The 23,877-nt window shown below is 37.9% G+C and overlaps 1 protein-coding gene across 3 annotated transcripts in view; it reads right to left on the bottom strand.

Annotated features, from left to right (window-relative positions):
* Positions 1 to 23,877, bottom strand: part of GUK1 (guanylate kinase 1) — a 170,964-nt gene that overhangs the window by 61,635 nt on the left and 85,452 nt on the right. For all 3 annotated transcript variants that reach the window (XM_053713737.1, XM_053713738.1, XM_053713739.1), the window contains 2 exons: positions 4,513 to 4,651; positions 3,302 to 3,386 (listed from right to left, as the gene is read on the bottom strand). In XM_053713737.1, coding sequence (XP_053569712.1) covers positions 3,302 to 3,386; positions 4,513 to 4,651 — 224 coding nt within the window. The remainder of the gene's footprint in view (positions 1 to 3,301; positions 3,387 to 4,512; positions 4,652 to 23,877) is intronic.

Here is a 23,877-nt window from a genome sequence, read left to right as displayed (position 1 = left end):
GCATCGGTCTGTCTAGCGTGGCTCAGACCGCTCAGGATAAGCTCTGTGGCGGTGATGTGACAGGAGGCTCTATGTGCTACCCCTGCGGCTCTCCTTAGCTGGCTGAGGCTCTGTTTCTGGGTACCCCCAATCTGTTGTTATTGGAGTCCACAAGAGGCAGTCATGGGGAGCACTGCACACTGCAAGCGCCCTCATTTTATGGAGACAGAGTCTTACCTTTAGTTCCAACGTGCTGAGCTGCTCCTATAAAGCTACTAACTAACCTATCCACCCACGCTTGCATCCTGCTCCAGTAAAAAGAAGCGGAAGCAGTAAAAGTAATCACTGCTTACGGAGGGATATGTAGGGTTCAGGGCTGGCCCATAACTGGTTTTTTTATTCAGCTGCTGTTCTCTACAGTTGGTGTTAAAAGTGCAGCACCCCTAAATCTGCCGCAATAGGCACTGGCCTTGTTGGCCTAGGCCATAATACACCCCTGTTATAGCTAGCTTAGGTTTTATTTTATAGGTAAGTATTATTTAGTTTTAAATAGGAATTATTTAGGTAATAATTGTAAGTTTTATTTTGGTTTATTTCAATTATATTTAAGTTAGGGGGTGTTAGGTTTAGACTTAGGCTTACGTTAGGCTTAGGGGTTAATTTATTTATGTAGTGATGAAGTGATGTAGGAGGCCAGAGGTTTAGGGGTTAATAGTTTAATTTAGTATATTTCGTTGTGGGGGCTTGCGGTTTAGTGGTTAATAGGTTTATTATAGCGGTGGTGAGGGCGGGCGGCAGATTAGGGGTTAATATTTAAATAGTGTTTGCGATGCGGGAGGGCGGTGGTTTAGGGGTCAATAGGTAGTGTATGGATGTTAGTGTACTTTGTGACAGTTTAGTTATGAGTTTTATGCTACAGCTTTGTAGCATAAAACTCATAACTACTGACTTTAGATGGCGGTACAGATCTTGTGGTTATAGAGTGTACACCTCACTTTTTGGCCTCACCGCAAAACTCATAATGCCGGCGCTATGGAAGTCAGATTGAAAAAGGACTTTTTTAAAAGTGCGGTACTGACGCTGCGTGACGGCCAAAAAGGTGTGCAGTACACCTATTCTGATAAGACTTGTAATAGCGGCGTTAGGGAAAAAGCAGCGTTATGAAGCATAACGATGCTTTTTCACTCATAACGCAAAACTCGTAATCTAGCTGATAGTTAATAGGAGGACTTGACTCCTAAAAGCTATAAACAGAAAAATTTCCTTAACAAAGAACAAAAAAAGGTTCAAATGAAAAATAAGGAGAATTTTTAACAAACCGTCTGATACAGGATCTTTTGAGCCAAAGAAACCTTCATCAGTAGAATAAACTTAAGTATGCTGTCGGTCAGAAGAAAATTAATTAGAACTTAACAATTTTGAAAAGACCCGGTAAGTTTACTTAAAGGCATAATAGCAGTCATAACCTTTTATGATATAAGCAACAACATGTGATGTTTGCAGATGAAATCAAGTACATGAACTGAATATGTAAAAAACAGTAAATGTCATTGTACATGTAGAAACATTGCCAGCATAAAACATGATAAATAAATGCCACATAATTGAGCTGAAGAAATAACAACAGCTTAAAAAATGAAAAGAACACACTAAGCTTTGTAGAATTGTGTTCCAGGGCATCATAGTTTCTACAGCAACATCAGAGTCAGGATCAGAATGAGACATCTCGCAAATTATGACAGAAAAAGAAAAATAACATTAGGCAAAATATTCAAATTCCACAATGTAACAGTTTCAGTAGAGAAAAACAAAAGCAGGCATAAAAGCTTTCAAAGATCATGAAAACAGTGAGCAATAGAAGGAGAGGGGTAAAATAACTAAAATTTGGCGCCAACTAGCGACAACAAAGGCGCAGGAAATGACTAAATTTGCGCCATTAAAGGCGCACCTTTGAGCCAAAAAACAATTGCACCAAGAATGACGCAATAAAAAACAGCATTATGCGCCCTCGCGAGCCTAGATTTGCCCGCAAAATAATGAAAGTCAAATTAGAACCCCAGGTAAGAAAAAAAAGTTTAAATAAACTTCCCAACAGGATTCCTATACTGAAACGGTTTAGACTGCAAAAGGGAAATACACATAGACCTGACTCATGGCAAATATAAGTAAAATACATATATTTAAAACTTGATATTAATACATAAAGCGCCAAACCATAGCCGAGAGCGTCTTAAATAAAGATACATTCTTACCGAAAGACACCCATCCACATATAGCAGATAGCCAAACAAGTACTGAAAACTAATCAGCAGAGGTAATGGTATATAGGAGTTTATCGTCGATCTGAAAAGGGAGGTAGGAGATCCCTACGACCGTTAACAGAGAACCCTTGAAAAGATTTCCTGCGAGGAAAACCATAAAATCAATAGGCGATACTCTCTTCACATCCCTCTGACAAACACTGTACTCTGAGAGGAATTGGGCTTCAGAATGCTTAGAAGCGCTTATAGAAGAAATCAAGCACAAACTTACTTCACCACCTCTATAGGAGGCAAAGTTTGTAAAACTGAATTGTGGGTGTGGTGAGGGGTGTATTTATAGGCATTTGAGGTTTGGGAAACTTTGCCCCTTCTGGTAGGAATGTATATCCCATACGTCACTAGCTCATGGACTCTTGCTAATTACATGAAAGAAAAAAGGAATTGGCTTCTCTATTATAAATCCCAGAAGCGCAATAAATGTAACATTTCTTCATCATTGTTATTCCTCAGTGCTCACTAACTGAAAGGGTTCCAAGAATATCCTTTTTAAACATTTTATAAACCTAATGACTAAGTATGAGATTAAAGTGATGTAAGTTTATGAAACCCTAGGATTTACCAGTGCAACAAATAAAGGGGACTTTCAGTCATAAAGTATAAAATACTTCATGCTGAAAGTTCCTTTATTTGTCTTCAGGCCGCCCACAGCAGCATGCTATTTTTTCAATGAGGTGACGTTTCCACCTCTTAGCCAATAGCCGTGCGGGCAAGCTTGCATTATGCAGCATAGCTAGCCCACTATTGGCTAAGATCATCTCAGTGATAAAATATTGCTCTGCCGTGGGCTGCCTAAGGCACTCAGCGCGGCGAATGCTACAGACAAAAAAATAAACTTAGTATTTTATACCTCATAACTGAAAGTCCCCTTTATTTGTTGCTCTGGTAAATCCTAGCATTTCATAAACGCTAGGATTTACCATCACTTTAACTCATCTGCAGGAAAGTAATATATTAAAATTGAGGGATCGGTCACGGATATTTGGGGTACTATAAATACCTACTGATTTCAATATCTTCAATTGCTGCTTTTAACCTTTTCTGTAAACTTTCTTCCGACTCAGTCTTTCGGTCCCTTAATCGCTTTTCCTGTATAAAATAAATAATCAGGTAAAATTAGCATAAGCAGCTCTATATAAAATTGAATATTATAAGTCTAGTTTGAAATAAATAAAATATTCATACATACACTTTATCAGGAACACATTTCTGAATACTTGGTAGGGATGTATCAACAAGCTCCTAAAAGCGTGAATAAAAACCTAACACCCTACTTGCGCGCAAACCCGATCGCATATTCTCATGTGCGCTAACCCGACATGAAAATATAAATATATCACATTCCAGAATATATGCTATGTATTTATAAATACATATTTCTACATATATCTGATGGTATTATGGAACAATATATATGTATGTATCTATAATTATCTATCTAGATATAGGAATATATCTTTATAAAAACATAGAACATATTTTGCTATATGCAGAACATTGGAATGTGAAATATTTACAGTAAATACATAGTTAAAACCTTTTAACAAATGAAAATTGAATACATATGTTTCTACAGGTTCTTCTACTTGACTGAAAAGGGCTCCAATGCACACACACTTCTTTAGAGATGTATATGTTTGTATGTCAATGTTAAAGACCTTTGCATATCTTTTTTTTCCTAACACCTGAGATCTCATATCCCTTATAACTTTTTTGTGCAATATTTTTTTAATCATTTCTATTAGATGGTGTTATTATGATTGTAAGTCATTTGTATTGCATTTTCGATGTGTTTGGTTATCTGTTTTGCAAAATAAAAAAAAAAAGTGTCACAAGAGATCTGAGGACGCACTAACCCGACGAGCGTTAAGATGAATTGTGCTCAAGTGTGCGTGTTAACTTTCAACTTGTAATACGAACAATAAACCCGACGCACGCAAACACCTGCGATAAACCCCTTCTTGCTTGTGCGCAAAAGTTTGTGCTCCACTCATAATCTGGCCCACTGGAACAGGTATATGCCCCTTTAATATGTTAAAAAAACAATTCAGATAGAAAAAAATAAAAATCCTCAATAAAGAACGGTTCATCGCGTGGTATCACCAAACCACAATTTTACATTATTATACAGATTAGGAATTGTTTCCCTTTCCCTGATGTAAAAACAAATATCAAACCCAAGAAACACTTTATACTATAGCAATATATCACTTACTAAAATCTCTACTGATGGTGGCTGAATGGAGACATAGATAGGATTCAGGTCGGTCTTTTTCATGTTCTTAACTCCTTGCATGTCTATGTCCAAAATACAGATCTGGTTCATGGCCTGTACGGCTTGTACTGCGGCTTTACTATAAGAAAAGAGGGGAACACAGACAGAATGAGCGCCAGCTTCTGTAACAAAAACAGCAATCTTCAGCACAGATCTACAAGCGTAGTCCATAATGTATTATACTGTAAAAGTTTTAACACTTGCATACTGCATATTTAAATTCATATGGCTTCCAAAAATTATAAATTTGTCAGTTTGTAGAACCCAAAAACTGTGACATACACAAGCACAAACATTAATGCAACTTATGTAGAGACCAGCACTGCAAAAATTATATAAAAAAATATTGATTGCACTGACTTCTATGCATTCCCCCCCCCCTCCCCCCAAACTGGTAAAAAAACATAAATTATGCTTACCTGATAATATAATTTCCATCTGCTGGAGGAGAGTCCACTGCTTCATTCATTACTTGTGGGAATTAAGAACCTGGCCACCAGGAGGAGGCAAAGACACCCCAGCCAAAGGCTTAAATACCTCCCCCCTCACCCCCCAGTCACATTCTGCCAAGGGAACAAGGAACAGTAGGAGAATATCAGGGTATAAATGGTGCCAGAAGATAATATTAAATTTAGGTCCGCCCCCCCAGAGAACTGGGCGGAAGCAGTGGACTCTCCGTCCCACAGATGGAAATTAAATTATCAGGTAAGCATAATTTATGTTTTCCATCTTAATGGGAGGAGAGTCCACTGCTTCATTCATTACATGTGGGAACAAATACCCAAGCTCTAGAGCAGTGGTTGCCAACCGCGGTCCTCAAGGACCCCCAACAGTCCTGGTTTTCATTATAGCTGAACCAGTGCACAGGTGAAATAATCAGATGAATGGATGAGAGCAGGTTGGTTACAGATCAGCTGATTATTTCACCTGTGCACCGGTTTAGCTATAATGAAAACCAGGACTGTTGGGGGTCCTTGAGGACCGCTGTTGGCAACCACTGCTCTAGAGGACACTGAATGAAAAAAAACGAGAGGGTAAAAGAAGGCGGACCCTATACTAAGGGCACCACAGCCTGCAGAACCCTTCTCCCAAAAGCTGCTTCCGCAGTAACCGCCTTACAAATCTGCTCCATAGAAGCCTCATTCTTAAAGGCCCAAGAAGAGGCCATAGCTCAGAGGAGGCTTATGTCCCGGTGTCTCAATGCGAAACAGAGGACACTCCTCAGCCAAAAAGATAAGGAAGTCGAAGAGGCCCTCTGACCCCCACGCTTCCTGGAATAAGAACAAACAGAGAAAGAAGTTTGTCTCAATTCCTACATGGCCTGAAGATAGGACTTCAAGGCACAAACCACATTCAGAATTATGTTGAAGGAACCACAATCTCTTGATTGATGTTGCGAATTGACACAACCTTAGGAAGAAAACCTAACTTGGTTCGTAAAACAGCCTTATCAGCATGGACGGCCAGATAAGGAGGGACGCATTGCAAGGCAGTAATCACAGATACTCTGCGCGCAGAAGCAATAGCCCGTAGAAAAGGAACCTTCCAAGACAATAATTTAATGTCTACTTCATGCATAGGCTCCAACAGAGCCAGTGCAAACCTAAAGAACAAGATTTAAACTCCAAGGAGGAGCAATAGATTTAAACACAGGTCTGATCCTAGCAGAGCCTTAACAAGTGACTGCACATCAGAAAGCTCAGCAAACATCTTGTGCAGTAAAACCGATATGGCCGAAATCTGTCCCCTCAGGGGACTTGCAGAAAGCACTTGTCCAGTTCATCCTGGAGAACAGAATAAGTAGGTCCTCCACACCTTATGATAGATGCGAGGAGCAACCATCTACAAGCTTGAATGAGAGTAAAAATAACACTCTCAGAAACCTTCTCTTGGCTAGGACTAAGCGTTCAATCTCCCCGCAGTCAGCCTCAGAGATCTAGACATAGATGAACAAAGAGACCTTGGTCAGCAGATCCCTGCAACAAGGTAACTTCCACAGAGGAGATAACGACATCCCCACTAGTCCGCAAACCCTATCCTTCGCGGCCAAGACAGAACAATCAGTATAACCGACGCCTGCTTGATTCGAGCCACTACACTAGGAAGTAGTGGTAACTGCCGTAAAAGATAAATTAGATTAAACCTCCATGGCCCCGCTAATGCATCTGTTAGCTCCGTCTGAGGATCCCTGTACCTCGACCCATATCTGGGTAACTTTGTAATGAGACGTCATAAGATCTTCCTCTTGCTAATTTACGCAAACACTCAGGATGGAGAGACCAATCCCTCAAATTAAAAGTATTGTCTGCTGAGGAAATATGCTTCCCATTTATCCACACCCAGAATGTGGATCGCTGACCGCGAACAAATGTGGGTCTCCGCCCACTCCAGATCCGAGATACTTCCCTCATAGCTAGGGAGCTTCTCGTTCCCCCCTGATGGTTGATGTAAGCCACCGAAGATATATTGTCTGATTGGAATCTGATAAACTGGGACAAACCCAGCAGAGGCCAAGCCTTCAGAGCATTGTATATTGCCCGAAGATCCAAAACGTGAACGGGAAGGAGCTTTTCCTCCTGAGTCCATAGGCCCTGGGCCTTCCTGGCACCCCAAACAGCTCCCCATTCTGACAAACTCACAACCGTAGTCACAATCACCCAGGATGGTCTTGAGACTGACATCGCTTGGGATAAGTGATCCGGACAAAAACACCAGAGAGTGATTCTCTCGATCTGTTGTCCAGAAAAATCTGTTGAGACAGATCAGAATGATCGCCGTTCCACAGCTTCAGCATGCGCAGTTGCAACAGTCTGAGGTGAAACCTGGCAAAGGAAATGATGTCCATGCTGGACACCATGAGACCAATCACCTCCATACACTGAGCAACAGATGGCCTTAAGGAGGTCTGGAGGGCAAGACATGTTGAAGATAGCCTGCAATGTCTCTGGTCAGTTAGAAAAATTCTCATGTCCAGCTCCCCATCCTATGGAGACTATTATAGTACCCGGAAATTCCACCCTGGTACTCGATACAAGAGAACTCTCTCTAGATTTATCTTCCATCCATGGAATCGAAGAAGACAGCCCGAATCGTCCACTCTCCGAAAAACTTCTTGGAGAATGTCGGGCTGCCCGGGAATCAAACTCGGGTCAACTACTTGGAAGGCAGTTATGCTCACCACTATACCAGCTAGACCAAACAGAAGATCAATAAACTGGAAGTGCTGGTCCAGGAACGCAAACCCTAGGAACTGGAAGTGGTCCTAGAGAACTGGTACGTGAAGGAAGCATCCTTCAGATCTATTGTGGTTATGAACTGCCCATCTCGAACGAGGGGAAGAATGGACCTATTATCTCCCTCTTGAACAAGGGGACATTTAAAAACTTGTTTAAGCACTTCAGGTCCAAATCGGATGGAACGTTCCCTCCTTCTTTGGAACCACAAAAAGGTTTGAATAGTATCCCAAACCTCTCACTTCGATAGACACCGGGACAATAACTCCTCAGAGAACAGATCCCACACACACCCCCCAAAAAGGCCTCCCTCCTTTCTGGTCAGGAAGACAGGAGAAGGAACTGCCCTTGGGTGGCTGAGACTTGAAACCTATCTTGTGACCCAGAGCTATGACCTCCAGGACCCATGGATCCTGCACGTCCCTGAACCAAGCAACTGAAAAGAGCGTCACAATCCATAAGAGGACCGGGGACCGCCCGTTCATGCCGACAGACTCGGCGGGCTTCTTGCTCTGCTTGGGTTTATTCCAGGACTGAGCCGACCTCCAAGAGCTCTTGGTTTGCTCAGACGTATCAGAGGACTGTGCTTTATCAAAACGAAAAGAACGAAAATTGTCCCATAGATTCGTTCATAGTCTCTTGCAGTAGAAGGGCACCCTTGCCCCCTGTGACCGTGGAGATAATCGAGTCCAGGCCTGGACCAAACAAAATAATTCCCTTAAAGGGGAGGGAAAGAAGTCTAGACTTGGAAGTCATATTCGCAGACCATGACTACAGCCAGAGCCCAACCGGCCTGAACAGAAAAGGCTGAAGCCTTAGCATTTAGGCGAATAATCTGCCTAATAGCATCACAGATAAAAGAATTAGCAACCTTCAAGGCCGTAAATATTACTGAGTAATGTCGAGGGGACCTCTCCAACCTGATCAATCCTCTAAGGCAGCGGTTCCCAACCTTTCTTCTCTCCCGTACCCCTTGATTAGGCTTTTCATTTATGAGTACCCCCTCTCTTCATTACCCATACCCATCCCTCAAAATAAAGGAAGCGCTTTTTTTATAGGGGAGGTAAGCTATATCTGAATGGCATACTACTGTACGTGTATCAACAGGATTAAAGCTCAAATCTCATTCTCACGAGGAGCCCTGCTGTGTGGCTGGCGCCCCTGGCAGCTGCCTTGTTGCCCCTAAACACGGCCCTGGGGGGGGGAGTCAAAGCGTAATGATCAGAAAAATAAATATTTTAATTTGTGAGATCAGATCGATATAAACCACCCAGCCACTATGGACGTTTTTAGTTGGAAGTGAAGCAATCTGACTCAAGCAAGCACTAGCATTAGTACTTTACTTACCAACACTGACTATAACTTATTTGGGGATGCAGACCCGCCACGCCTGTGTGACTCGCAACCTCCACAGCTCTACCACACGTGTCTATGCAGCTATGCTGCTGCAGTGCTGTTTCTAACTGCGCACTCGCAGTAAACATTTTGTGCACGGGGTGGGTGAAGCAGGAGGCAAAGCTGTCTGGTGACAGGGTGATCATTAATATGTGAAACCGAAGTCATCCACACCCGGTCCACATATTTCAGGTGCAGGGGCTCCCATCTGCCTATATGCCAGGCCAGGACTTCACTTGTCACTTTCCGGCTGAACGCTCCTTCCTTCCACAGTTCCACAATGGTTATTAGTTGATGACCCATTGAGAGTGCCCCCCCGATCCTCCCCCTGGATCTTCCGCCATTACCAACAATATTTTTGAGTACCCCCAACTGGTCTGCCAAGTACCCCCAGGGGTACACGTACCACAGGTTGGGAACCGCTGCTCTAAGGAGTCACACCAGAAGGTAGTTTATCCAGCAATCGCGGCAAAGGCCGCCTCCGGTTGAAACAAATATCCCGTATGTTGAAAACAACTTTTTTAACAGAGTTTACATTCTTTATCGATGGGCTCTTAAAACGAAGAGCTATCCTCAAAACGGGATAGTAATACGTTAGCAAGGGTGAAGATAGTGCCATCCCTTTTAGGGACGGAACCTCACAATTCCATTGAAAGTCCAGGACCGGGAACGATTTGTTAAAGGGAGGAGAGAGGAACAATCCAGTCCCATTCATTCTTAATATAATGTTCGCCATCTAACAGGAGCAGGGAAGGAAAAGGTACCACTCTGTCCTCAAACTCTATCCAATTTAGGAATCAAAGGTTCCTCAGGCTTTGGCCTCTGGAATCACTGAATTCGCTAAAAAACTTCCTTTAGAAGAAACCGCAAATTCCTAAAACTAAAATCTGGTTCCTCCGCAGCCGGAGGTTTAGAGGCAGCAGACTCTGACCCAGAATGTTCATACTCTGAAGTCTCAGAAAGAAATTCATCTTACGATAACCCTATCAGTTAAATCCAATAAAGTATCTTATGTACTCTGGGAAGGACTGCAATATGTAACCTTTCACTTGCGCTTAGCAGGGCGAGGTAAAGCATTAAAGGCCACAGACACCGCTGTCTGAGCAGCACAGTAACATCTGGTGAAAAAATGGCCCCCTCCAGATGGAGGATCAGCAATGCTACGGGAAACTGCATGTGTAGAGAGATAAGCATGTAGGGTACGCACCTCACTAGACGACAACTCCTCAGAGGTGGACGGCTCAGTGGTATCAAACATGTTTGATATTATCACATTATCAAGGCATATGGAACATAATTGAGGGGGTGGTACTAAGGCCTCCTCACATTATAAATAGGAATTACTCTTTAGGAATAGAGGGCGTGCCCTCTAAGTAACAGAATCCTCCATCGCTAGTGCAATAACCGGAGAACTATAGAAAAAAAACATTTTATTAAAAAGACTGCACCTTTATATCCCAATGGCTGTGGCACTCACCACCTCCCATGACCCAGACAATACAGAGAGTTAGGACTCTCCTCTGATAGACACCTGGTCAGGAAAGAGGAAAATAATCATATGGTGCACAATGCAGGACCGTCCCTGCTATGAGAAAAAGCACGCCAAGCTTGTAAGCTGCATGGCTCTCAAAGTGAAAGTGAAACCTGTATATTCCATAACAGCCTATGAGCCCATAACATCTCAAACATAAAAGCAGCATAAAATCAACTAAACATATAAGATTATTCCCCGCTGTTCAATAATCCCCCTCAGGAGATATTAAACCTTGATTCTATACAGGTAAATGGAGTCACACTGTGACCCTGTCTTCTAGCGTTATCATACATGTATAAAAAAATGAAACGATCTTACCAGAATCTATGCCGTGGAACAATAACACAGCCTTTCAAGTGTGACAGGTTAGTAGCATCGCTCCTGACATGAGCTTGAGAGCAGAAAGCAGGCAGCGAAACTCGTCAACGCTGATTGCTTATGGAGCTGTTAATCTGAATCGGGATGGTTTCGCAGAGACCACACTCCCTGCATCTCCGGACTCTAATTTTCACCCATGCTCTCACTGAGAGGCTGACAGGACTACTTAAAACTCCAGTCCCATTGCGAAGAGTACTACTCTCCATAAGAGACTACTCCGAATCTTTCAAACTCCTGTGATGAAAGGCAAAGAATGACTGGGGGATGAGGGGAGTGGGGGAGGTATTTAAGACTTTGGTTGGGGTGTCTTTTCCTTCTCCTGGTGGCCAGGTTATTAAATTCCCACAAGTAATGAATGAAGCAGTGGACTCTTCTCCCATTAAGATGGAAATATATACCAACATTTCCTTAACTTGTTACTAAACGTGTCAAAATTTCCAACCCTGTGTACGTGTTTATTTATATTTATATATATATATATATATATATATATATATATATATATATATATATATATATATATATATATATATATATATATATATATATATATATATATATATATATATATATATATATATATATATGATATAAAAAAGTCTACACACCCCTGTTAAAATGTCAGGTTTCTGTGATTTAAAAAAAAAATGAGACAAAGATAAATCATTTCAGAACTTTTCCACCTTTAATGTGACCTATAAACTGTACAACTAAATTGAAAAACAAACTGAAATCTTTTAGGTAAAAGGAAATAAAAATAAAAAACTAAAATAATATGGTTGCATAAGTGTGAACACCCTTTTATAACTGGGGATGTAGCTGTGTTCAGAATTAAGCAATCACATTCAAACTCATGTTAAATAGGAGTCAGTACACACCTGTCATCATTTAAAGTGCCTCTGATAAACCCCAAATAAAGTTCAGTAGTTCTAGTAGGTCTTTCCCGACATTTTGTTAGTCGCATCCTACAGCAAAAGCCATGGTCCGCAGAGAGCGTCTAAAGCATCAGAAGGATCTCATTGTTAAAAGGTATCAGTCAGGAGAAGGGTACAAAAGAATTTCCAAGGCATTAGATATACCATGGAACAAAGTGAAGACAGTCATCAAGTGAAGAAAATATAGTGCAACAGTGACATTACCAAGAACTGGAGGTCCCCTCCAAAATTGATGAAAAGACGAGACGAAAACTGGTCTGGGAGGCTGCCAAGAGGCCTACAGCAACATTAAAGGAGCTGCAGGAATATCTGGCAAGTACTGGCTGTGTGGTACATGTGACAACAATCGCCCGTATTCTTCATATGTCTGGGCTATGGGGTAGAGTGGCAAGACGGAAGCCTTTTCTTACTAAAAAAAATATCCAAGCACGGCTAAATTTTGCAAAAACACATCTGAAGTTTCCAAAAAGCATGTTGCAAAAGGTGTTCTGTTCTGATGAAACCTGAACTTTTTGGCCATAATTCCAAAAGATATGTTTGGCGCAAAAAAAACACTGCATATCACCAAAAGAACACCATACCCACAGTGAAGCATGGTGGTGGCAGCATCATGCTTTGGGGCTGTTTTTCTTCAGTTGGAACTGGGGCCTTAGTCAAGATAGAGGGAATAATGAACAGTTCCAAATACCAGACAATATTGGCACAAAACCTTCAGGCTTCTGCTAGAAAGCTGAACATGAAGAGGAACTTCATCTTTCAGCATGACAACGACCCAAAGCATACATCCAAATCAACAAAGGAATGGCTTCACCAGAAGATTAAAGTTTTGGGATGGCCCAGCCAGAGCCCAGACCTGAATCCAATTCAAAATCTGTGGGGTGATCTGAAGAGGGCTGTGCACAGGAGATGCCCTCGCATTCTGACAGATTTAGAGTGTTTTTGCAAAGAAGAGTGGGCAAATCTTGCCAAGTCAAGATGTGCCATGCTGATAGACTCATACCCAAAAAGACTGAGTGCTGTAATAAAATCAAAAGGTGCTTCAATAAAGTATTAGTTTAAGGGTGTTCACACTTATGCAACCATATTATTTTATTTTTTTATTTTTATTTCCCTTTACCTAAAAGATTTCAGTTTGTTTTTCAATTGAGTTGTACAGTTTATAGGTCATATTAAAGGTGGAAAAAGTTCTGAAATGATTTATCTTTGTCTCATTTTTTTACATCACAGAAACCCGACGACATTTTAACAAGGGTGTGTAGACTTTTTATATCCACTCAGTATATACAAATTACTGATACAAAAAATAGTACAAAAAGTTACATTTAAAAACAACAATAGATCTATTGTAATAAAAGTAATACATATATTATATATAGCAAAGGATTATATTGATTGTGTATATATAAAAACAAAATTATATATATATATATATATATATATATGTATATATTTATTTATTTCTTTAAATTATGAATGATTCTACATGGATTTAAATACAAAATAAAACAAACAACATGTCTGGCTCCTTTGTGTAATGCTGTCTTCTTCATATTCTTGCTGGCTTTAATCATGAAATAAATGTATAAATCGTTGCTGAACATTTTTTCTTTTGAGAAATCTATAGAAATCTATAGGATCAGGAATCTAACTTCAATCAGTTTTAAAATGTTTTTATTGATAGGACACATCCGATGTACTTATTCTTCCCATCTGCTCAACCTTGTAATCAGATTACTAACTTAGGTACAGTTTAAATAATTAGCTATGATTAGTAGAAGCCTAACTTCTTCATAAATGTAGTGATCTGTGTATGACTTGAAAACCAGCCACCAATACTTTGTATAAAAGTATTACCGATATATGGGTTCTTGACAAATTTGTGTTGTGAGAAAAAATTCATAAGGACCATATAAAAAAAAACGCTTCCCGTAAAACATACTTAGTCCCAAAATACGTATTTCTGAAATTACTAACCACATCTGCACACAATGAGCTTCCTATAAGGCACTATGAAGGATAATAAATTATAAATACTGATTAAAAACAAACAAACCAGGATATAGGTTTCAGCTTGATGTTCAAGTGTTACATTTATTTTAATTTTGATTGTATTTGTTTATTGAGCTAATAAAACATTGCATAATGGTGTTTCCACAATAATATATTATTATTTTTTTTATATGCTTAAATAAAAGGCACAGATTAATAAATACGATTTGAAGCTCTAGGAGCCAGCCAAACCTTCAGCCACACAATGCATGCCTTCCACCAAACGCACACTAAAATACCAACAAGGGTGACACGGGCCCTTTGTAATTTCCCTAAACACATGCAAAACATGGAAATAGACTGGAATCTGTTGGCGCTCTACAAATACCTGATAATAATAATACTCTCAAACTGGACTGGGTGCACATCCTTGGTCACTATAAAACTCACAGCCCTGGGCACTCACCAGTACTCAGACAGCTGTGCAGATCCCAGTAACTTAATGCCAGACCAGCCTGGGTTCAAAACCCACAGGGAAAATTACAAAACAAAAATATTAACACAACACATAAAAAGTCTTGCATTCCCTTGCAAACAAACACTCAGCTAGATTTAAAGCAAAAGGGACTAGTAAATTTTAATCTTGCTGTGTGTTTGCAAAAGTGTGCCTGGCTTTTTACCTGGAGGTAAATTTCAAGGGGGGCAAGTGCCCACCCCTCCGGACATCCATGGTAGGAAGGTGTTAATACTCCAAAATATAGTATCCTATATTATAGTAATAGTATTATATTATAGTAACATAGTATCCTATATATATCAGCGCTGCAGAATCTGTTGGCGCTCTACAAATACCTGATAATAATAAAAATAAATAGTATCCTAGGCATTTGGAGTTGTGCTGAATGATGACACTTTTCACACTTAAAGGGACAGTATAGTATAAATTAAACTTTCATTATTCAGATAGGACTTTTAATTTTAATCAACTTTCCAATTTACTTTTATCATCAAATTTGCTTTTTTCTCTTGGTATTCTTAGTTTAAACTAAACCTAGGTAGGCTCATATGCTAATTTCTAAGCCTTTGAGGGCTGCCTCTTATCACATGCTTTTTAAATCTCTTTTCAACACAGAGACAGAAAGTACATGTGGGCCATATAGATAACACTGTGTTCAGGCACAGGGGGTATTTAAGATTTAGCACAAAACAATGCTAAATTTAAGACAATGGATAATAAACAGTCACAGTCATGTGATCAGGGGGCTGGACGAAGGTTCCTAGATACAAGGTAATCACAGAGGTAAAAAGTATATTAATATAACTGTGTTGGTTATGCAAAACTGGGGAATGGGTAATAAAGGGATTATCTATCTTTTAGAGCAATAACAGTTCTATGGTAGACTGTCCCTTTAAGGACTTACAGGTACAACCCCATGTTGGTTAGCAAAACCTATAAACTATTTGTAAGGTATTCTCAAATTTATAACATTGAAAAGAAATGATGTATTTTCTTATTACTATGCACGTGTTGTTTTCAGTTATAACACCTTATATCAGTGCCTGTGTGTTACTGTGGATCTATTCTCGTGTTTAGTGCATGTTTGTACTTTCCTAGTTGTCAGCTGTCTCATTATCTATATTTTAATCTAAGTATTTGTTGCCTCTAATTATCTCCCTTATAAAATCATATTACACCCAAGTGAGCCCGTGATTCTCTTTTTGTCTCATTACAATGAACTATTTAAAGAATTAACAAATTTGCCCACTTTTATTTGGGATGTAGAAAGGGGTACAATATATACGAATACCACGTATACCAAGTCATATGTAAGAACCAAATCTAATAACCAGAACAATTTAAACCACAGAAACAAATATATTTAAGGCAGATACGATTCAGACGGACAATATTAACTCCTGAAGTGTAAGCTTAAAGGGACATTAAACCCACATTTTTTCTTTCATGATTTAGAAAGAGAATGCAATTTTAAACATATTTCTAATTTACTTCTATAATCTAATTTGTTTTATTCTCTTAATATTCTTTGCTGAAAAGCATATCTAGATATGCGCAGTAGCTGCTGATTGGTTGCTGCACATAGAAGCCTTGTGTGATTGGCTCACCCATGTGCATTGATTTTTCTTCAACTAAGGATATCTAAATAATTAAGCAAAATAAATAATAGAAGTAAATTGTAATGTTGTTTACATTTGTATTCTCTATCTGAATCATGAAAAAAAGATTTTGGGTTTAGTGGCCCTTTAATGTCAAAATTAAACTTGCATGATTTATAGAATTTGATGGAAGATAAGAACCAAAAAGGCTCATCAAGTCTACCTATATTACAGGTTACTATCCTAAGAAAAAAGGAACATGTAATATGGGTAGATTTGATGGGCCTTTTTGGTGCTTATCTACCGTCAAATTCTGTTTCTATGAATCATGCAAATTTAATTTAGATTTTTTTTATCCCTTTAACATAACTTTTTATACACAAAAAAATAAAATAAAAATTCAGACAGAGCCCGCAATTGTATTACACTTTTAAATTCACTTCTATATTCAAAATGTTTTGTTCTCTCAGTATCCCTTATTGAAAAAAGAATAGCACATATCCTACACTAGTGGGAGGTAGCTGCAGATTGGTGCCTGCACACATTTGCCTCTTGTGATTGGCTAACTAGATTTGTTCAGCTAGCTGCCTGTAGTACAATGTTGTTCCTTCAATAAAGGATAACAAGATAATGAAGCAAATTTGATAATAGAAATAAATTGGAAAGTCGTTTAAAATTGTTCGTTCTATCCATGTCATGAAAGAACAAATTTGGAGTTTCCTGTCCCTTTAATGGGCCATTATAGTGAACAAAGTACATAGTCTAATACATTATTAGAGTAATTTTAAGACCAAATTTTAACATGCTTAAAATTGTGCTACCATAGAGAGAGATGTAAGCATTTACTTCAGATTAAACTGCTTAACATATATTTGTATTAACATAAAATGAGTCTTTTCCCCATTCACAATTTGTGCTGTCTCCAGTAGGGATGACCGAATGTGGCTGAACCGAAATTCGAATGTTAGAACAAATATTCCTTTGTATTTTGATTTACACAATCTAATATCGATAAGAACGAAATTTCTTCAAAATCGAAAGCAACATTCGAAAATCACATTTGATTTTTTAATTTTAAATTTTGATTTAGAATTTGAATGTTGCTTTCAAAATGTTCATATTATATCAAATATACACATTCGAAATTCAAATAAGTATATAATTTGAACTAGGAATGCAACGAAATTTCGGCCGCAGAAACTTTTCGGCCTAAAATGGCATTTTCGGTTATTTCGTTTTTCGGGTTTTTTTGCCTGTTATTTTCGGTAACATTATTGTGTAGCATATTTCAAATTTGATGCTAGCCTAGAGCTGCTAATTCATTACTTGACTTACTTATTTGGATAATTGGTAAAAAAAAAAAAATTAAATCTGATTCAGTTACACAGAACTGAATAAAGAATACAGGATATTGATATTTAATATTGTTTTAAGTAGGGATGCACCAAAATTTCGGTTTCAGAAACTTTTTTTCGGATTAATTTTTTGCCTTTTTTTTGTCAAATTATTGTGTAGCATATTATTATTTTTTGTCCAATTTAAGTGTAGTTATTTTATTGGCTTGCAGTTTTTCAATTCAGATTAATTAAATAGTCTAATTATGCAAAAAAATTAAATAATATATATATATATATAAAAATAATATATATAAAAATAATATATATATATAAAAAAAAAAAAAAAAAATATATATATATATATATATATATATAAATAAATATATATATATAAATATATATATATATATATATATATATATATATATATATATATATATATATATATATATATATATATATATATTTATTTATATTGTGCCAGCACCCCTAGTTTAATAAATGTCACAGTTCTATATACTGAGATAAAATATTGTGTGTCCTGTATAGGAACACACTTCCCAGTATAGTGCACGGATAAGGGTATTTAATTAATATACAAAAACAAGAAAAAATAGACCCTTATTTGTCCAGCACCCAACTATGTCAGGAAAAATATTATTTTAGACAAAGAAAGATTTATAAGTCAATAATTCACATACTATGTAGACATGCGTGATTACAAAATGTATATATCATTTGCAGCATTACAACAAATCATAAGCATGACCCCCAAATGTAAAGCACAAAGTCCACAACCCGGGTTGTTAGTGGAAGTTAGTAAGTTAGTCCGTTAATTAACCGGTATTGAATAGATTCAAATGCCTTCATATGGCATATTTGTAATCCCAAAATTTTTGGAAATCAACGTTAATGCAGGAGCCGCACCAAATCAGCAACATTAACACAGCAGGTGTAACTTGTATCTTCGCACTCTCAGATGCAAATTTATAACTGTATCACTTCCAGCAAAAATGGCAACTTTTCATACCACATTTAAACTCGCTGTGACAGCTCTATGTTGCGTGTAGAGACAAAATAAACAAGTACCTGCTTCCTCTGTGTTTTGATAGTAACATGTCATGGTGCCATATCTACCTGCTCGTTGCTTCCAACTGTTTCGATACAGACCGGGTTTGGATTCATCACCTTTGCTTTATCCTCCGCAGTTTTTCGGCTCTTTCAGTGCATCCGCACGCCTTAACTTTCAGCGGAAGTATGACTTTCTTGGGAAATCAGCTGTTGGACGGTGCTCAGCTGTTGCACCGCTCCAACCAAACAGACAAGCAGCTACGCGCGTTTCACCCGGGTTCCATTCGGGCTTCTTCCGGCTGTACATGATTGGAGATTGCTCTCCATGATATTTAAACAATATGCTCCGCCTTCAAAACACTTTTTAACCACATATTAAAGCCATTCAGGTGAAATGTTAAACAAATATAACTATCTATATTGCTATGCTATTATCAACATACAATATAATGAAATCACACATCTTCTATTTTAAATACTCCAATGTTATTAGTTCATACACTACAGGGTCAACAACATTAATATTTTATTTCTTTATGAAAAATGGCTTTTGATTGAATCTTTTAAATTTTTCATTGATATGATTTGGATATTTTTCATAGTGTCTTAGTTAAATACCTATTTATTAACAGTTATTGTTATTATGTATATTACTTCAATCTCCCAGGAAAGAGCCAAAATGTAACTCTTCATTTAAGCCATCTGGTTTAAGACTTTTCAGGTTAAAAATCCATTTGCTTTCCTTGCACAGTAGAATCTGATCTAGATTGCCTCCTCTACCTTTTAAATCCACTATTTCCAAACCTCTGAATTTTAAAAGTCTTTTGTCACTATTATGAAACTCAGCAAAGTGCCGTGCTACACTGCTAGTTTTTGTACACTTGTTTTTGATGTCCCTTTTGTGTTCCTTTATTCTTTCTTTGAGCTCCCTATAGGTTTTACCTATATAATACTGGGGACAATTACAGGAGACCATATAAACTACTCCTTCACTCTTACAAGTTATACGTCCCTTTATTGTATGGAAGGACCCAAATTTATCACAAAAGTTCTTGCCTACTAGCATGTTAGTACAAACTGAGCAGTGTGAACATTTAAAATTCCCATTCTTTTTACTGGTTAACCAATTCCCTGTGTTTTTATTTTCAAAATGGCTCTGAACCAGAAAGTCTTTTAAATTTGGAGCTCTTTTTGGAGTCATTAGTGGAGATTCTCCTACAAATTTCCCAATTGATTTATCAATCCACAATATGTGCCAATGTTTATTTAGGATTGAACGAATATCCTGCCATTTTTGATTATAAGTTCCTATGAATCGAACCAAAGATGATTCTGATTTATCTTCTGATTTTTCATATAGTAGGTCTTCCCTATTTTTACTTTTGGTTTTGTTAAAAGCTCTTTTTAAACATTGTTGTGTGTAGCCTCTTGCTCTAAATCTTTTGTTTAGAGCCCCTGCTTCAATTTTAAACTGTTCAATTTCTGAGCAATTTCTTTTATGTCTCAGAAATTGGCCATAAGGAATGTTTTGTATTAGTTTTTTTGTGTGATGACTGTCAAATGATAATAGGGAATTCCCTGCAGTATCTTTACGAAATGTGGCTGTTTTTAGGCAGTTATTGTCATTGATAATGCGTAGATCTAAAAATGTAATCTCATTTTTGCTATAACTGTAAGTAAATTTTAAGTTCCATTCGTTCTGATTTAATTTTTGCATAAATTCTATGAGTTTCATCTCAGTGTCCTCCCAAAGGAGGAACACGTCATTGATGAATCTTAACCATAGAGAGATGGAGTCATTTATTCCAGCACTATTTAGAATCTGATCAAATTCCCATTTACCTAGGTAGAGGCAAGCAAATGTGGGGGCACAGCAAGTCCCCATTGCTGTTCCTAACTTCTGTTGGTAGCATTTATTCCCAAAAAGAAAATAATTGTGTTTTAAAATAAAAGATAACAGTTCCAATACAAAATTTGTGTGCTTGTCATATTCCGTACCTCTTTGAATTAGGAAGTATTTGATTGCCTCTACCCCTTTATCATGAGGGATACTTGAATAGAGCGACTCAACATCTATTGCAACCAATAGGGTATTTGCAGATACAGTTATATCATTCAGTTTTTTCAGTACATCTAACGTATCTTTAATGTAGGAAGGGAGATTTAGTAAATTTGGTCTAAGGCAAAAGTCCACATATTGTGAAATTTTCTCAGTTAATGAGCCCTTGCCCGATATAATGGGGCGACCTGGAGGTGGCAGCTTATTTTTTATAGAGTTTTGGTAGGCTATAGAAGGTTGCAGTTTTTGGAAATTTTACAAACAGAAAATCAAATTATCTCTGGTTTATAATACCTTCACCTTTTGCTCTTATTAAGATTTGAAACAGTTCTTCTTTGTAAATTTCTGTGGGATTGAAACGTAAAATACTATATTGTTTATGATCTCTTAATAGTCTTTGACATTCATCAACATAGTCCTTAGTATTTAGGACCACAATATTCCCGCCTTTGTCTGATGGCTTAATAGTTATTGCAGTGTCATTCTGTAAAGCATTTAGTGCAGTTCTCTGCTTTTTTGTTAAGTTATCAGACAAAGGTTCATCTGTGCTCAAAAGATCAATGTCTCTTTCCACTAATTTGACAAAATTGTGTATAAGAGGGATACTAGATAATGCAGGCATATATTCTGACTTTTTTTTTTAAATCACTAAAACCTATAGATGTTGTCTCACTTGGTTGGCCTGATATTTCTTCCTGTAGTTCCTCTAAAATTTTTACACTTTGCCTGTCATGTATATTCAAAGTTTTTTTGTCTGTTTTATTTTCAAATGTTTTGTTTAATACAATTTTTCGAGCAAATAGGTGAGGGTCCTTCACCAGTTCAAATGTATCCAATTTGTTTACTGGTGAGAAGGTTAATCCTTTCTCTAAGACTTCTATTTGACTGTCAGTAAGATTTTTTTCCGACAGATTAACTACATTTATGGGTTTCTTTTCCTCCTCTGCCTGAGTGGATAACATAATTTATGTAAGAACTTACCTGATAAATTCATTTCTTTCATATTAGCAAGAGTCCATGAGCTAGTGACGTATGGGATATACATTCCTACCAGGAGGGGCAAAGTTTCCCAAACCTCAAATGCCTATAAATACACCCCTCACCACACCCACAAATCAGTTTAACGAATAGCCAAGAAGTGGGGTGATAAGAAAAAAGTGCGAAAGCATAAACAATAAGGAATTGGAATAATTGTGCTTTATACAAAAAAATCATAACCACCAAAAAAAGGGTGGGCCTCATGGACTCTTGCTAATATGAAAGAAATGAATTTATCAGGTAAGTTCTTACATAAATTATGTTTTCTTTCATGTAATTAGCAAGAGTCCATGAGCTAGTGACGTATGGGATAATGACTACCCAAGATGTGGATCTTCCACGCAAGAGTCACTAGAGAGGGAGGGATAAAATAAAGACAGCCAATTCCGCTGAAAATAATCCACACCCAAAACAAAGTTTAAATCTTATAATGAAAAAAACTGAAATTATAAGCAGAAGAATCAAACTGAAACAGCTGCCTGAAGTATTTTTCTACCAAAAACTGCTTCAGAAGAAGAAAACACATCAAAATGGTAGAATTTAGTAAAAATATGCAAAGAAGATCAAGTTGCTGCTTTGCAAATCTGATCAACCGAAGCTTCATTCCTAAACGCCCAGGAAGTAGAAACTGACCTAGTAGAATGAGCTGTAATCCTTTGAGGCAGAGTTTACCCGACTCGACATAAGCATGATGAATTAAAGATTTCAACCAAGATGCCAAAGAAATGGCAGAGGCCTTCTGACCTTTCCTAGAACTGGAAAAGATAACAAAAAGACTAGAAGTCTTTCGGAAAATCTTAGTAGCTTCAACATAATATTTCAAAGCTCTAACTACATCCAAAGAATGCAGTGATCTCTCCTTAGAATTCTTAGGATTAGGACAAAATGAAGGAACTACAATTTTTCTACTAATGTTGTTAGAATTCACAACCTTAGGTAAAAATTTAAAAGAAGTTCGCAACACCGCCTTATCCTGATGAAAAATCAGAAAAAGAGACTCACAAGAAAGAGCAGATAATTCAGAAACTCTTCTAGCAGAAGAGATGGCCAAAAGAACAAAACTTTCCAAGAAAGTAATTTAATGTCCAGAGAATGCATAGGTTCAAACGGAGGAGCTTGAAGAGCCCCCAGAACCAAATTCAAACTCCAAGGAGGAGAAATTGACTTAATAACAAGTTTTATACGAACCAAAGCTTGTACAAAACAATAAAAATCAGGAAAACTAGCAATCTTTCTGTGAAAAAGAACAGAAAGAGCAAAGATTTGTCCTTTTAAGGAACTTGCAGACAAAACTTATCCAAACCATCCTGAAGAAAATGTAAAATTCTAGGAATTCTAAAAGAATGCCAAGAAAAATGATGAGAAAAACACCAAAAAATGCAAGTCTTCCAGACTCGATAATATATCATCCTAGATACAGATTTACGAGGCTGCAACATAGTATTAATTACGGAGTCAGAGAAAACCTCTATGACTGAGAATCAAGCGTTCAATCTCCATACTTTTAATTTAAGGATTTGAGATCCTGATGGAAAAAAAAGGACCTTGTGATAGAAGGTCTGGTCTTAACGGAAGAGTCCACAGATGGCAAGGAGCCATCCGGACAAGATCCGCATACCAAAACGCTCCTTTAGAATTTTGGAAATCACTCTTGAAAGAAGAACTAGAGGCGGAAAGATATAGCAGGATGATATTTCCAAGGAAGTGACAATGCATCCACTGCTTCCGCCTGAGGATCCCTGGATCTGGACAGATACCTGGGAAGCTTCTTGTTTAGATGAGAAGCCATCAGATCTATTTCTGGAAGTCCCCATATTTGAACAATCTGAAGAAATACCTCTGGGTGAAGAGACCATTCGCCCGGATGTAGCATTTGGCGACTGAGATAATCCGCTTCCCAATTGTCTATACCTGGGATATGAACCGCAGAAATTAGACAGGGGCTGGATTTCGCCCATACAAGTATACGAGATACTTCCTTTATAGTCAGAGGACTGTGAGTCCCTCTTGATGATTGACATATGCCACATTTGTGACATTGTCCGTCTGTAAACAAATGAACGACTCTCTCTTTAGAAGAGGCCATGACTGAAGAGCTCTGAAAATTGCACGGAGTTCCAAAATGTTGATTGGAAATCTCACCTCCTGAGATTCCCAAACCCCTTGTGCTGTCAGAAACCCCCATACAGCTCCCCAACCTATCAGACTTGCATCTGTTGAG

Source organism: Bombina bombina, chromosome 5, assembly GCF_027579735.1.
Source record: "Bombina bombina isolate aBomBom1 chromosome 5, aBomBom1.pri, whole genome shotgun sequence".
NCBI classification, from domain to species: Eukaryota; Metazoa; Chordata; class Amphibia; order Anura; family Bombinatoridae; genus Bombina; species Bombina bombina.
Note: the sequence above shows the minus strand (reverse complement) of the source record. Positions and strands in the feature narration are given on the sequence as shown.